At 37.2% G+C, this 17,119-nt stretch overlaps 1 protein-coding gene across 8 annotated transcripts in view; it reads right to left on the reverse strand.

The window, feature by feature from the left end:
• DNAAF11 (dynein axonemal assembly factor 11) overlaps positions 1-17,119 on the reverse strand; it is a 255,970-nt gene that overhangs the window by 218,240 nt on the left and 20,611 nt on the right. For 5 of the 8 annotated variants that reach the window (XR_005601374.1, XR_005601375.1, XR_005601373.1 and 2 more), the window contains exons 11-12: positions 12,731-12,816; positions 811-906 (exon numbers count right to left, since the gene is read on the reverse strand). Coding sequence is in view for 5 of the 8 variants with exons in the window: in XM_039548210.1 (XP_039404144.1) it covers positions 840-906; positions 12,731-12,816 (153 nt within the window). In the remaining 3 variants the exon portion in view is untranslated. Of the gene's footprint in view, positions 1-810; positions 907-1,743; positions 3,222-12,730; positions 12,817-17,119 lie in introns of those variants that run through there. The other 3 variants (XM_039548208.1, XM_010404756.2, XM_010404757.2) reach the window with 1 other exon arrangement.

A 17,119-nucleotide genomic window follows, 5' to 3' on the forward strand; every position in this document is an offset into this window, starting at 1 on the left:
TACTTAACCCAATTATATAGTAAGAGATAATGTTGTACATACAACTGCTGAGTCTGCAGTGGCAGAATGAGGCAAGTGGCAAATCAAAAAGCAGCCCTTTTTTGTCAGCTCTAAGTAGGGGAATAGTGTTGCAGACACGCAATGGGTTTGTTCAGCTGCCATGTCCTTAACTGGGGGAGACAATGGTGGAGTTCCCTCCTTTGCTCTTCCTTCCTCTGGTGGGGGCTGTGACTATCTTTATTCCTTTCGTTATCTTTTCATTTTCACTATACGGGGCATATTTTATCTATGTTGGCTGCGTGTCTTTTGTCCTCTTTTGTCCTCTTTTCTCAAAATTGCATTGTCTTAGTGATCAGTAATTTTGTAAGGTGTGTTTATGCTCTTGTGGGTCACTGTTTTCATCTTCTGCTCATGCACTTTGTCTCTCTGTGATCAACCTCTGCTGCTGTTCTCCATGGCCCATACTCAGTTGAGAGGTTTATTGAAGCTGATTCTCAGAATATACTCCATTTTCAGGCTGGATCCCAAGATTATGTTACCATGTGAAACAACTCTTTCTTCAGTAGTTCCAAGTATATTTTGGTACCTGCTATCAGTTTTCCTATGATGTGTTATTGTAGCTCAATACATTTTTTATTCCCCTTCCCCCCCCCCCCCCCCCCAAATCAGAGCCAAATCTATTCACAATGAAACCAGATGAAAAAAGAACTGAGTCGGAATGGGGAAAGATTAAATTGTATTGTCCTTTGGTTTGACATTAGAGATTAATTTTTATAGCTCTCTTTTTATGAAAAAATAAAATAACCATACCTGACCAGGCTGCCTGGATGCCTCTGTTTTCACAATTTTCTGAAACTCCTGACAGGTTCATCCATATTTGCTGAAGATCTGAAAGGTTGATTGTCCCTACAAGATTTTCAGAAATAAGCAATGAAGAAAAAGAGGAAAGCCTGCAGAAGGTTTACCTCTTAGAAACATCAGGAAATCCCCACAGCAATCAATGAAATTACAGGAAATTAACAAAATTTTGGATCAGCTGCCAAGATTTACTGATTTTTGTCTTCAAATATGCAGTGGAGCCTTTTTTCTTCACCTATCTCAGCAAAATTCGTACTTTCAAAACCAAAGGAAGTACACGTGAAAGGAATAAAAACATAAATTGCCCATCCGACTGCTAAAATTTACATTATCTGTTGCCTGTTTTCTGATTAGGGCTGCACAGTTACATAAACAGCATCAACTTTTAGGAATCCCAGGCTCTCCCTGGGCTGCAACGGGGTCTCTGCTCCAAGGGGGTCTCTCTGGGGCTGCCAAGGGGGGATCCCTTCTCTGAGCCTGCAGCCCCTCCTTCTCCCCTCCTCCTCCAGTTCCACTTACGGGCCGCTGCTGCAGTTCCCTCCTCAGCTCCTCCTCCTGCAGCACTGTCACCTTTGGCCCTTGCTGGAACCTGCTTGTCCCTGACATCCTGCCACCCCCGGGGCAGGGACAGGTTGATCCTGCCTTGATCAACCCTGTGCAATCTCAAGCACAGAATGCTGATGTGCAATCCAGAAAATTATCCACGCTCACCCTACAGGCATATTACTACTCAGTGAGATCAAGAGATAAAATTTGTCTTTTCCATAGTTAGCTAGCAAGATTAGGCATTTCTAGTGAATTGGGACATATTGCAAAAGCAGTTGATGTTTTTATACTCCATTAACCAGAGCAGAGCTGATTAAATAGATTCCAGGGCTCAGAGGCTTGTATCATTGAAGAATTTATTCTGGAGCTGGAAAAATTGAGTCACTGCAAAAGAAAAATCCAAGATGATATGACAGTACCTCAGATGATGCCCAAATTCAACTTTGGTTTACATCTTTGAGATATATAAATTTTCTTTTCAGCTTTTAGTATATGCAGCATTAGTACGAAACTTCATTTTTTTATCCTATATCCATTTCAAACTGCAACCAAAGAAAATGCATCAGTTCAATCCATCAGCCCAAGATGACAGATATCTTCTACTTCTCTTCAGTGCACTTTAAGATAGACTATTTGTCTTACATTAAACATCTGTGAAAAATCGTAAAGCACTTTAGAGTGGCTTAAAATTCCCAGAATTCAGTGGGAATATTTTCATTCAAACTGCTGAGTTTTTTGCATGATGTTTTTCACAATTAGTGATACAGCACTTTCAAAGGATGTGCTATGAACTTGCCTATGTGCTGAGGATACTGTGGCCACTATCTGAACTTAAACAGTGGTTCAGTAATAAATGCAACTCATTAATTTTCTATCTTAAGGATGAAAACAAATTCTAACCAGAAAATATTGCTTGATTCTTCCTGACTTTGCTTGCTCTTGACTAGAAGGAAAAGCTGATTTGAATCTGAAGCATTTTCTTTCTCAAATGAAGTCTTCATTTATAAACAATTACAAATGCATAAGGAAGGTAATGAAAGTCACTCAAAATTTATTTTTTGCTTGAAGTTTCTCTTTATTCTCTCCCAAAATCTTCAAGGAGTGGTATTATTAGATGAGCTCCAGAATCCAGGAGCTGAGCATTATGCTGGAGATCCAGTGATGTATGGTAGATTATAGCAATATCTCTCACTCTAACAATACCCTTTTCTCCTACTGTCGTCCTTCATGAAAATGAAAACACTGAAGGAATACACAGGGATTTTTCCTATCCTTAGTTTAATGAGAAAAATCATAAATCTTGTTACAACTGCTTTCTTCCTTCTGTTTCTCTTTTTCACAGTAATGCTTCATCTTTCAACCCAGACAGTAAAATCTTTGAAGAAATGGTGATCTCTGATACAAGGCCCCTATTCTAATTTCAGAGTTATTAAGAAAACAATCTAGAAAAAGAATTTATATAGCAATATACTAACAGAAAATGCAGCAGAAAACACTGGCATAAAAAAGTTACTGTTAAGAAATGTAATGATATTGCCAACTTCAGCTCTGTTTTATTTTATTTACACATAGGGTCATGAATTCAACATAAGCATTCATGTTACGTATAGAGGGACTATTCCAGAATGTTTCAAATTAAGGGAGGAACATCTTCATTATTTTCAAAATCAACACTGCTCTTCTTAACCTCTGTAACCTTCTGTGGTTGGAGCTTTATAGGTCCCTGTCCAGTTCGTTCCTTTTCTTGGATTATCTTTGTCACATCAGGGAATGAATATTTACTAGGATCCACTTCTAACTTCTCAACTTGTCCACTCCTGAGACAACAGGGAAATAAATGGAAGAAACCCTTAATTTCAGTGTCAAATAAAGCAGAACTGTTTGAATTTATTATGTGATTCTATGATTCTATTTTTGGTGCCTGTTTATAAACACATTGACTTTGGTATGAGGGTTGTTACTAAGTCCAATTAAACCAGAGTTAAGAGTTCTTGTAACTTGAAAATTGATTGCTAAATAAAAACCCTAAGTGTAAACACATAAAAGTAATACAAAATCTCTAAGATTTTGTACAAAAGAATCCATAGTCTCTAGACTTCAAAAGTTAATTTTTGATCTCTGTAACTCCCTTTATATCAAAACATAGTGACTGCTGGTATCACAATACAAATGGTTGGCTTTTGATGTAAGAGCATTTTTATAAATCTAATTGGTTTTTTGGGGGTTTTTTCTGTTCCTTTTTACACAGTTCCTTCACACTGGCTGTCCCTTAATTTCTAGGTGCCAGGTCCATCTTTTGAAAACAGAAACACTTTCATTTAGAGAGAAAATACAATTGTAGGGACTTGTCTGCCTTGATCAACTAATTTTTATATTTTGGCAATATGAATCCTCACCATGTTTTTATTATGAAAAAAAATTAAATTATTTAAAAAGTCAGAACTTTAACACAACTTTCAGATTCTATTGCTATTAAGGATACTCTTTCAGATGACATTTAGAAATGTGTACTGGCCACTCATTAAGGCAACCTATCCACATCACCCAATGATCAAAGATTTGAAACATACTCTCTGTCTTGCAGCATTTAATCTCATTATTCTTTTCTAATAGAGAAGCTCAATGATTAAATGGAAAAAATAGAACCTGCTTTCATGCAATTTGTAACTGTTTACATGAAAAAATGGCAAAATGGAAATTTAATTGTACATTTAATTTCTTCAAATTACAACATGATTTGTACATCTTCATACTCCATTTTATACTGAGCCACAGTTCCCAGCTCAGCATTAGAAAAGACAGCGCCTCACCCTTCAGAGATGTGAGAAAACTCTGTCTACCCAGGAGATCAGAAAGGCTCCTTAGCAAGAGAACAAACAAGACGGAGGCAAAGTCAATGCATGACAGAATGCATTTCTTGAAAGGTAATGAAAATTTGTAAATAAAGTACAATAAAAGATTTTACACTGAAAATGCACCATCTTTAGTTGTTAAAATAGAGAGAGTTTTGCAGGGCAGCTTCCAAATTGTGGCAATGTTTCTTCATCAAGGCTCTGTGAGATCTGAGCAGGCATCCCAGCCCTCACCTGTGTGCAGGGTCTCTGTCGAACTATAGGAGAGATGCAGAGGGGCGCGTGGGAGGGCTCCTCCTCTGCTCCTATGCTGTGCTGAGGAAAGCATGAGTGCCAGAAGAGGCAGTCACCAGCCTAACCACCTCTTTTAGCTCTATGCCACCAGATTTTTCTTGTACTAAAGGAATTATTTGATCAATTTTTCTGAGCAGAAAACAGCCAGAGAAGCTGCCTGCTTTAATAATCTGGATAAATCTTTTCCAAATAGTGGCATAAGAAAAAATTACTCAGAGTAGAATTTTATGGGTAATGAAAACAATACAAGAGAAGTCTTATTTCTTTAGCCTGAAATTCTCCAATTTACAAAGCTAGATTTTTTTTTCTGATATTGCACTATACTATTTAATGAAACAAAAATACGTTCAATTTGTGGCAACATTCTGAAAAAAATGTTCATCCCCAAAAAGTAAAGGGCATTTTTGTTTCTTGATGTGCTGTGACCTGGAATCACTTTGTCAATAGCTGTTGGCGAGATTGCAAAGAGAGCAGACCCTGTCCAGACTCTTAAACTAATGATTTACCACAAATCTGAAGCACCTAAAAAAAAAGCTAAAAAAGCATAAACATGAAAATAAATTAGGCTCGTCCATTACTTCCATCACATGCTAGAAAAGAATTTCCTTAATTTGAAGTATTTTAATTAGTAGTGGTATTTCACATTTGTTCAACAGCTCTAAAGTTGTACAAATTGTCAGTCATAAAAACATAATCATGGAGTTTGAATATCTTATTTCTTTGTAGCAGAATAAACTTCAGTACACCCAAAAAGAATTAACAGTGAGTATCATAAGTAACACTCCACACCAACAAGCTATGAAAAGGTTATTGCATCAGCCATTCTCAAAATTTCATCAACACATGTAATCTTGAAGTATCTTAGCTACAGGCAACAGGTAAGACTGAGAATCAAGCACAAATTATTTTTTCCAGAAAGGAAGTGGATTTTTATGTACTTACATGAACATGATCAAACGTTCTATACTTGTTTGGTAAAGCTCCACAGTGGTATCACAGCTACCATGATAAACTATTGGCTGACAGCAAGACTCAGGCTGAAATCTGTGCAGCTACGACACAGAGCTGCTGAGCAGCTGCTGCTCTCATCATGCAATCTATGCAAAAGAGGCTGGGTATTGATGAGGTCAAGGGTAACCACCTGAACATATTTTGTAGAAAGAATAAGGGTTTTTTCCATGTAATTCTACCTAGCAGAATAAAAATCATCTTGTTGCTGAAGCTCTTCCAAGAGCAATGGTAAAACAGCTGTTATGGAAACAAAAATATTCTTTGCAGGACCAGCTACAGAACATATCCGAAAATCTCAGTGTTTGCAAACTATTTCAAGTTCAGGTTTAAAAACTGATAAAGCTCACAGTTTTTGGCACTGCTACCTGCTGCTGAGTGTTCTCTACCTAAAAAATTATGGTCAAACACTAGAGCACCACACAAAAATAAATTAAATCCTTTCTTCCTGACATTTTTTTCCCTTGAAAAGGTTATTTCTACCTCCACACAGTTTGATTATGCTTTTAAAGAATAAAATTAGAAGACTCCACAATAAAGAAAATTTTGCATAACTATTGCACCCTGCAATCTGGTCTGTGACATGCTGCATATCTGATAATTTGGTATTTCTTGATAATTTACATTTTTGTCTACACAGTCCTTAATCCCCATACTTGATATTTAAATGATTTGACAGTTACATTACCCTGTTTCAACTTCAGAATTTCAACAAAATTTAGATAACTAGAGATTTCTCATATCTTTGAGCCAGAATATATGGTTATTGACATGTTATTGAAAGTTTCCTTTCTGGTATCAGGATATCTAAAAATATTTAGGAGTCACAACCAACAGCCTTGAAGAGGCACTTTTTCAAATCTTTTAACATTGTGAATGAAAAAGGACAAAAAATTATTATCATCCCAGAAAAAGTACTAATAAATCATTTTCATGAATAAAAAACCTGAGTGATTCCAGTATAAGGAATGACAACTATTTGAGAGCTTAGAGAAGACAAATCTTTATTTAGGTATGTTAGAAACTGATGGTGAATGTGTGACACTTGTCATACTCTGGTCTCAACTTTTGAGAATATAAACTTAGAAAAAATCTACTAGGTAATCTAAGCAAATAATTACGTTTTTTTAAGTACCTGGAAAATTAATTCCTCTTTCATTGTGTAAGAGGCCTTTCAAATCTCCATATATGTGTGTAATCTGAAATGAAGCTGTAACTGGAGTCTTCGGAATCAGTGGGAAGACATGAATCCTAGTAGAATCAAATTCATTTTTCAGGGACTAAATGTCCATGAAGAAGTACTAATAAATCAGTGGTAAATGTTCTGATAAATAAAAGGCTGATGATATCTACATCATTCTGCTCTAAAAGACAAATATATTTCACAAATAGGATTCACCAGACTGAGAATGTATATATTACTAGTGTCCATGTTTCTAAAATTATGACAGAAAATTGTAGTCACTGTGACATTTTCAACTTCACTGTTCCATCCCTTTCCTTCTTTTGAATAATCACTTCAAGTTAGTAAATTTTAAATTGACCTTGTCTGCAAGCAAGAAATATGCTCCAATACCTGCAACATGCAAATTGACTCTGAATTTCTACATGTGGCTATAATATCATCTTATTTTCACTCCTTTCACTGTTAAATTTGTCAGCCAAACTTGAAAGTATTAAACACTTGGGAAACATATACTGAAAACACACTTTATTCTAACAAAGTTTTTTCAAAGTTATGGAATGTTAGAAGGCAACTTTTAAGTCCATCTCTGCCCTCAGACTTTTGTCCTTGTCCCATATGCACAACAAGACTGCTTTAGACTGCAGAGATCAGGAGCTAACTGAATTGTTCTCTTGAGAATGCTTTATCCAGAAGTGCACATTTCTGAAGCCTTCTCACCTTTATTAAAGTTAGGGATTATCAGATGCCTGTGTGCAAATTAATTTTCAAATCACTTCTGAGGCAACCCAGCTCATTAGTCAAATGATAGAGATGTACACCCTCTGCTTTGATTAGCTCCAGGCCTCTATGAGAATGTTAATAAATCCATACTTTGAGATTAATTTGAGTAAAAAACATTTTTAATATGTTGCTTAGTCACAGCTGACTACACTTTCTGGTTAAGAAGTTCACTGAACTACAATTTCTATGATTCCCGCCTTCCCATACAATATTACTTGCAGTCTAAAAGTTCTCAATGTCTTCATGACAGCTAGCAAGCTTCATTGTCAGAAAATATTAATTCTGCAAACTATTCAACTCTTAATATCTGTGATCTAATCCCAGGTATTTATCAAAGGCATCACCTCTCAATAGAACTGATAACTGACTTGCCATTTGTGATCTTTGCACACATTTACTCATCTGTCATTCAGGCCACTCTTCAGACATGCTTGGCTTTCTTCCCATTGAAACGTTTGTGCTTGGTTTAGACACAGAAGAGAATTTGGGTTCTGAAAGATCACATAAACCCTCCTGCAGCTCTTTCAGATCAGTTCGTCTGCAACACCATTCAGTTTCTGACCTCATCTTATCTCCCCTTCCCAGTCCTGAGGAAATCACTCACTTTGTTCTACTGTATTTCTCCTCATAACATGGTGTTCTCCCCCTTCCAACTCATCACATCTCTATCCCTCTGCGTGCAAGCTGTAGGAATGTAAGACTGGGAGAGATGTTCAGTGATTCAGTCTGTGGAAAGGCAGTATTCTGATACTTCACAAGGACAACTTCAAGAATTCAAATTAGAACTTCTCACTTCCAAAGAAAGATTCTTACTCTTACATCTACGATTTTTTCCCATAGATTTGTTCTTTGCCTCTTCTCCACCAAAACGAACCAAGCTAAATCAGGGTCATCCAGTAAAACAGAGCTTTGCAGTATGTTTCATCTTCAGCAACACTGTTACATCTCAAGTGAGACAACTGTAGAGAATTTTTGAAATAATCAGTCTTTTTTTTTTAATGTGTTAATAAGCAAAAAAAAGCTTAACTAAAACCAAAGACTTCTCCAAAAAAAGTGAAGTAATGCTTGTTTATCACTGAAACTGCAACACATAAAAGAAGTTCTGTTAATGAGTCTTAGTATGATATGTTTGCTAGAAAAAGGTTGGAATTAAAATCCAACAGTGATTAAAAACATACAGGTTTTCTCATTCTCAACTTCAATATAATTTACAGGTAACTTTACATATTTTATGTCTCTCCCAATTAGTGAAATTTGTTTGGAACTGGATAACCTCTTCAAAGGAATTTATAGGTGCACCAGCAGACAGAGGTGGACAATCCAGTAACATATTTTTCTTTTTCTTCTCTGCAAGAGTCCAGATGGAAAAAATAAACCAAACCAAACCAAACCGAAACAAAACAAAACAAAAAATTGCCAAAAGCCATACATTGTGCACTGCCACTAAGATCCGATTCCAGTGGAATATAAGTCAGATTTCCAACTTAATTATACATGGTATTCTCTAGAGCATGTGCTGGCTTAGTCACCCAGTGCTCTCTTGCGTAGCTAAGACGGGAAAAGACACTTGGGGTAGTCAGATTTGCAATGCCTGAACAAGAAAAATAGAAATCACCTCTACCTTGCATTCCTTATTTAATTATAAAAGGTGTGTATAGATCAGAACTTGCCGATTAGTTCTGAATTCTGCAAAAATTGCCACTCCATTCCTTTGCCTCTTCAAATTAAACCATTCTCTGGCTGCATTTCTCAACCTCTCTGTATATAAAGATCTACAGTAATAAAAAACAAAACAAAAAAATCCAAGAAAACTCCAAAAATGAAAGAAAAATGTTGTAGTATTCCTATGTAGCTTCTTTACTGGAGGAATTCAAATGTGTGTATATTTATTAGAGATATTTGGAGTTTTATTTAATTTTTTTCTTCTCCAACACACTAAAGAAAAAATAGTCTAAAGCTGTAGGTATGAGTGAAGGATTGTTGACTTTGTGTAACTGTTGCTCTTAAGATTTCCAGTGCAACTTCAGAAAAGTCAGTTCCTACCTACCTCCGAATTTCCCCTATGCAGCTGTGGAGAACTCAACTTTGGTATCTTAAAACTGAACTGTGAGGCCAGTTCCAGTAAGGAATGGCACACTCAGCTACTGCACTAACAGAGGCTTTGTAAGTATAATAGATCAGTCTGTCAAATTCCTTCCACAGAAACTTGCCTCTTTGAGGGCTCAAAATACAGTTTTGTATATAGTTACAGAAGAAATCTCTCATACATGGCAGAAGTAATGACAGTATCATCATGTAATCTAGCTAACAAGAGTTAAAGAGATTTAAAGCTCTACATTACAGTTTGGCAGTTTATATGTCTGACAGCATTTAGCTAAGACATCTGTAGCTGTCAAGTGTAATCACTGTAATGAATGTTCTTCTGTAATCTAAGAGACAACTATTCGGCAAATTTTTAACATCTGGCTAGTCAGCGACTTTTCAGCTAAAGAGGTCAAAACTTACTATTTTTAGAAAGAAGTGTAATTCAAAGACTCTTTTCCTACTTCTGCCTTTGTGATATATATTCCTGTGGTATTTTAGCCCTCAAAATCTGCAAGAAGCATGTTCATAATTACTTAAAACTGCACAGAAATGAAACACAAATTCTTGGAGTTCCACTATGCCACGGTGTATCTTTAGTTCGTCAGCTGGCAGGAAAGGGCACCATTTCACATTATTACTTCCATGCTCCCATTATTATTTAAACATTTACTGTGCAGCCAAAACTAAAGGCAAACAGAGGGCTCTAAGGAAATATAGTTTCCTAATATACAAGTTGCTTTTTTAATTTATTTCTTGTAATGCATTTAAAGCTTTAGCTGTACTTCTGTGGAAAAGCACCATTCCTTTTGCAAAGAGTCATAAAATAGACTCACAGAATGGTTTTGGTTGGAAGAGAAATTTACAGATCATCTAGTCCAACCCCTCTGCAATGAGCAAGGGAGACCCTCAACTAAATCAGGTTGCTCAGAGCCCCATTCAACCTGACCTTGAATGTTTACTGGGACGGGGCATCCACCACCTCTCTGGGCAACTACTGACAGTGTTTCACCACCCTCATAATACAAAAATTCTTTCTTATATCTTTCTTCGATCTTTCCCCTCTTTTACTTTAAAACAATTATGCCTTGTCCTTTCTCTAGAGGCCTTATTAAAAAATCTGTCCCCATCTTTCTTATAAGATCCTTATTAGTATGAAAGGCTGCTAGAAGGTCTCCCTGAAGCCTTATCTTTTCCAGACTGAAGAACCCAGACTCTCTCAGCCTTTCCTCATAGGAGAGGTACTCCAGCCCTCTAATACTTTTTGTGGGCCTCCTCTGGACTGGCTCCAGCAGGTCCATGTCTTTCCTGTACTGAAGATACCAGAGCTGGGTGCAGCACTCCAGGTGTGGTCTTGGTAGAGCAGAGCAGAGAGGGAGAATCCTATCCCTCAACCTGCTGCCCACACTGCTTTTGATGCCAGCAAGGACATGGCTGGCTTTCTGGCCTGCAAGTGCACACTTCCTGCTCATGTCCAGTTTTTCACCCACCAGTATCCCCAAGTTCTTCTCAGGGCTGCTCTCAATCCCTTCTATCCCCAGCCTTTATGTATACAAGGGGTTGTCCTGAGAACCATGTGCACCACCCTGCATTTGACTTGTTCAACCTGATGACATTCACATGAACCCACTTCTCAAGCTTGTCCACATCCCTCTGGATGGCATCCCATCTTCTGGCTTGTGAACTGCACCACCCAGCTTGGAGTCACCCCCACACTTGCTGAGAGTGTGCTTGACATGAAAATGTACTGGTCCCAGTATGGGGCCCTGAGGGACACCACTTGTCATTGATCTCCATCCAGAGACTGAGACATTGCCTACGCCCCTCTGGACACAACCATCCTACCAATTCCTAGGCAGAGTAGAAATCCCAAAGGTGGGGCTGATGGGTCATGAGCTCCTAGTATCCTCGTTTCTACTCTTTTTAAAAATGGGTGCAATATTTCCATTTTTCCAGTTACCAGGGACTTCACCTGATTTCCATGACTTTGCAAATATAATGGAGAGTTACTATCCACTATTTGGCCTGGACCTTCTAAAAATACTTGACGTACTCAGTAATCAAAATGATGCACTTTTGCAATGACTGCTGCCTAAGGAAAGGGTGCCTAGCCCTTGGGGCTCACTAGTAACCTCAACAAATACTTGCAGGTGCCCTATCATCTTCTCATAAAGCAGATCATCAAGAAAATAAGTTAATGACTGATTTTTATTGGAAATAAGAAATTAAAAATAAAATTAATTACAACTGACTCTTTCAGAACCGTTTTGCTAGTGTCCTAAATATTGAGAACAAGAACAGCCATGATTCAAAATGCCATTTTTTACTAGCTGCTTAGCCTTTTTAACAACATTCACCACAATGAAATCAAGCAAGGGAACAAGTGCAACACTTAAAATATAAATAGATAAAGAGCTGAAGAGACTTTATAGTTAACATCTTATTCTGATAAGAATGCCATTGGCTACAGCAAAAGGAAAAGGAAAGATTAAAACATATATCATGGTATTTGTACTTAGGGCAAGTGTTCATAAACCGTACTGTCTATTTACAGTAGCACTTGCTAAGGGTTAAAAACAAAATAGTGCATCACTGAAATTCACTTGCTTTGAGCAGTCATTAACTACAAGATTTCAAGAGCTGGAGTTGACATCACATTTAATAGGATGGATCTGTGTTACAAAACCTTACAGAATTTCTTTTTGAACCTATTTACTTGAGCAGTAGATCAATCTGTATAACAGTAAGGAAATACATTTGTGAGAGAGATTCAAAACCATTGCTTTTTAAAAGGTTTCCAGACTTGGGCTCCATAGCAAGGAGCTCTGCAGAGGCCATTCTCAGTAGGTGATTTAGTTTTAGCATATACCAGCTAACAGCCTGAATGAGCTGATGGAAAGGAACTGATAGGCAAAAATAACTGCTTTTTTGGTTCTGCTATTAGAGACCATTTTTTAATAAACAGCACCAGACAGGCTATTAATCTAAAGCTTTTAGACATACTTTTACTCTACACTAATCGATATTTTCATATTTTCAACAATAACATAAAAGAAGCACATTCTGGCATGTGAATAACACACTGAAAAAAATAAAACTAATGCAGAAGATAAAAAGGAATTACCTTCTTGTGGTTTTTTGCTGTGTATTGCAGTCAGAATGCTTAATTGAAGCTGAAACTTTTTGCTTAGCCAGGATTATTTCTTTAGCCTAAAATAAAAATAGACAAAACATAGTTCTCTTAAAAGTTGACACTTTTGCTCGTGAACATTTAAATATTCTTTTAAAAATAGAAAATTGAGAGCATCTGCATAAATTTTCTCTTGTGACATTTACTCTTTCTGTTATATTTTAACACTCTCACTCAGCACGAAACACAGACATAAGGCAAGTTAAACCAAATTATCTGAACGGAATTATAGCTAAATGTATAAAATTATATATAAAAGAGTATTTAAATATATAAATCTACTTGTATTTAAATATATACTGTCTTGTTTAGTACTGTCATGTTAAAAATACACTTTACTGATTGCACTTCAGTTCTGGTGTCCAAGTAGTTGTTCTGACATTTTTATTAAAAAATCAGCTGCAGTCTGGACTTTTCACCCAAATGACAAATGACCACAAACTCCCTCAGCTCCTTTGCTAAAACAGAGTCTTGAGTTCAAAGTCCAAATGAATTCCCCTTCTCAAAGAAAACTGGTCCACCACGACTTTTTGGAAGATGTGTTATTGACAAAAGGGTATCTCATTGCAAAAGCATCTCTTTCCCTTCGAAACAACAGCATAGGAGAGAGATACCTTAAGCATTTGAAAGGAAGAAGAACAGGAACTATACCAAATAGTTCATTTTATTGACTCTTTCATAATGCAATTGATTTGAGAGCAGTCTGTTCCAGAAGCCTTGTGAATTTAGTCTCCATTCTAAATCCCACATGAAATAAAGACAGATTCTGTAGCTTCTGTCACTTGTTTCTGGAAATCAGTGTGAAAAGGCCAGTGCCCTCTGATTCTGTATATGCTCTGATGAAGGAAAGTCTGTTTCTTTGTACTTTCCCTCTTTTCTCAGGAGGCCCTCAAGTGTTCTTTTTTTTTAGCACAAATTCATTCCATTGATCCCCTTGAGACTCGTGCTCCTTACTTTGTCTTCAGAGCATATCATCAAGGATGGTGAAGAAACGTGCTGAGTCTGCACTCATAAGAAAATACATCCTTGACAAGAACTGACCTTGTAACTTAGTAAAGGGTTAGGATTTGCCTACTAGAACATCTATTAATTATCAAATATTGTTTGACATAAAAGATCTTCTGCTCAGAAGATGTCCTCCTAATTCTGTTCAATAAAAAAAATTTGATACTCGATTTTTTCTTCTTTTTGATACAGCAATGGTATGTTAGCTTCACCAAGCCAGTAACTGATGGCCCATCTCTTAATGATGCTGATCAATGAGGAAACTTGTTCTCCAAACCAGAACTGCCATAGACTGTGGTGAAAGATAAGACTTTGGGCTCAGGAGAAAGATAACAGTGTGAAATTTAAAGCCTGTGGTATATAGGAAAATTGACTAAATTAATACAATACTGAAAGTTATTCTGTGATAATATTTCTAATATTTACATTTTTGTGTACAGTTTTAGGTACTACAACATAAAAAATAGATGAAGCTTTGAGAGAGCATCCAAAGGAGGCCACAAGGATGGTGAAGGGTCTGGAGGAGAAGCCGTATGAGGAGCGGCTGAGGTCACTTGGTCTCTTCAGCCTGGAGGAGACTGAGAGAAGGCTTCATTGAGGCTTCAACATCCTCATGAGGGGAAGAGGAGGGGCAGGCACTGATCTCTTCTCTCAGGTGACCAGTGACAGGAGCCAAGGGAATGGCCTGAAGCTGTGTCAGAGGAGGTTTAGGTTGGATATCAGGAAAAGGCTCTTCACCCAGAGGGTGGTTGGGCACCGGAACAGGCTCCCCAGAGAAGTGGTCACAGCACCACACCCGACAGAGTTCAAGAAGCACTTCGACAATGCTCTCAGGCACATGGAGAGATTTTTGGGGTGGCCTGCTCAGGGCCAGGAGTTGGATTTGATGATCCTGATGGGTTCCATCCAACTCAGCATATTTTATGATTCTATGATTAATTAGAAAACAGAAAGGACACCCTTTAAAGATCACTATCAAAGAATTCTAGATATAGATGTTTTAAGTATAATCTGGAATATATTTGAGAATACAGAAGGAATATGTGAAAAACATATTTTGTTCATATTTTCAGTCTGCCTTTTTTTTCCTACAATGGCTTTCTTATTCTACAATGGGAATTTCTCTGACTAACAGATTTTCCCAGAAACACATTTATGCTGAAGGATTATTAGATTTCTAGGGTTTCACAGCTATGTCTCCACATGCCTTTGATGGTAATGAAATATTACTGCATTTACCATACCTAGATAAGTGAGAATTATATAATGTAATTCTCTCAAGTAACACTGACATGCATAATACACACCATTCCTATTTTTAGATTAATTAAGGAATCTGTCATTGATCTTTAAATTTCTAATTGCTTTTGAAAGCTCAGGCAATAAAAAGCTGTCAGCATTCATTTGTGACTGCTAATATAATAAAGAATTAATCAAAAGTCCAAATTTTTCTCTCTGATTCACTAAAACAAGAAAAAGAAAGTTTTAAAACATGACAGAGAATGTCTCAGAACCCTGAATAAAACCTGCTTGTTAATAAAACTGGGGTTTGATGGTTTTACTCAGACAGTAATTAAAATGCTTGTGTAATCTACTGATGACATTTTCTGATATCATTTATTTAATAAATACCAATTTTTGACAAATCCTATTAAAGAATCTCTCGGTTTTTAATTCTCCTGCATCATCTGAAAAGATGATGCTGCCAGAGCATAGAGGTTCAAAATCTGAGAAGCTTCATGGCACAAATATATTTCCCAGAACATGAGGCATGTACAATGTAGTCACTATCAACACCTCACACATGCAAAATCTCCATACAGAGGATTGTTACAGTATAAACACTACACTTTTAAAGTGTCACTATATTATTTCACTGAACATTGTGTTCTTCAGTTTCTTTTGATGACCTTCCAAAAAATGTTGGTAAACACTGCCTTAGAAAGGCACACATTCTGTGGTGATTTGTTGAGTAGCAAGTAGCATGGTTAATAAAAAAAAATCCAGAAATGAATGTAAAAATTATTTCCTTTACTTCATGTGGAATTTACTATCTCCAACATCTGTGGTGTGGCAAGGTCATCAGAGAGGCAAGAGGTTTTGGTTTTGTTTTTAAAGACTAGGGAACTATAAACAGGCTGGAAGATGAATGGTGAAAGATTTATTAACTTGTTCAGAAGCTCACTAAAGCCAGTGAAAAACACGTATAATTCAGATAGATTTCTGTTGTGTTACTGAGAAGAGAGAGATATTTTTAGGACACTATTGCATGAAGCTTATTATAGGAGACTATTTTTAGATTAACGGACAACATTTCAGTTATGTAAGGAATGTGCTAGGCCATTTATCGAGTTGCAAAAAAAAAAAAAAAAGATAACTGTTTATCAGGAACAAAAGGGTTAAATATAGTGCAATACAGTCATTCAGCTTGTCTTGTCACCGATACAGCCTGAAAGAAATTGCATGTGTTCTGCTCTTCCTATTATCTCACTATGAGGAATTCCCATTAAGTTGGTGATCTCAAACTAGTATTCTCAAGCATTGATAAAATCTGCCATAATATCCTGCAAGAAAATATCTATTGGCCTTCCTGTTGTTAATCATTATTCATTATACCTTTTTTCCTAGATTACATCCCATTAATAATAATAAACTTTGTATGGATGGAGATCACCTGAAGAGGATCTATATCCCAAAAATTTAAACTGAGCACTCTATTTCAGTCTTAGGGGAAGAGAACAGATTCTGTGACTGTAACATAGAACAGTGAACAATAGGTTAGTATCTGTTACATGCAATTGCTGAAGTAACACAGATTCATCTTTGGTCAGCAAATCCATGAAGTTCACAGGATCTCAGAATTCTGGAGATTGGCAGGGATCTGGGGAGGTCATCTGGTCCAAGCCCCCTGTGCAAGCAGGGCCCACTTGAGCCAGTTGCCCAGGACTGTGTCCAGATGGCTTTAGAGGATCTCCAGGGCTGGAGGATTCACACCCTCCCTGGGTGACCTGTGAAGGTAGCCAGTCAGCCTCACAGTAAAAAAGTGTTTCCTGATGTCTGGGGGGAACTCCTGAGTTTCAGTCTGTGCCCACTGTCTCTGGTGCAGTCACTGGGCACCACTGAAAAGAGCCCGGCTCTGCCTCTTTGCACCCTCCCTTTATGTATTTCTGTGTATTGATAAGATGCTCTTGATCCTTCTTTTCTCCAGAGTCTCAGCCTTTCCTCATAGGAGAGGTACTCCAGTTCCTTAATCATCTTTGTGGCCCTTTGCTGGACTCTATCCAGCATGTCCATGTCTCTCTTGCACTGGGGAGCCCA

This window comes from Corvus cornix, chromosome 2 (assembly GCF_000738735.6).
Source record: "Corvus cornix cornix isolate S_Up_H32 chromosome 2, ASM73873v5, whole genome shotgun sequence".
Taxonomy (NCBI): domain Eukaryota; kingdom Metazoa; phylum Chordata; class Aves; order Passeriformes; family Corvidae; genus Corvus; species Corvus cornix.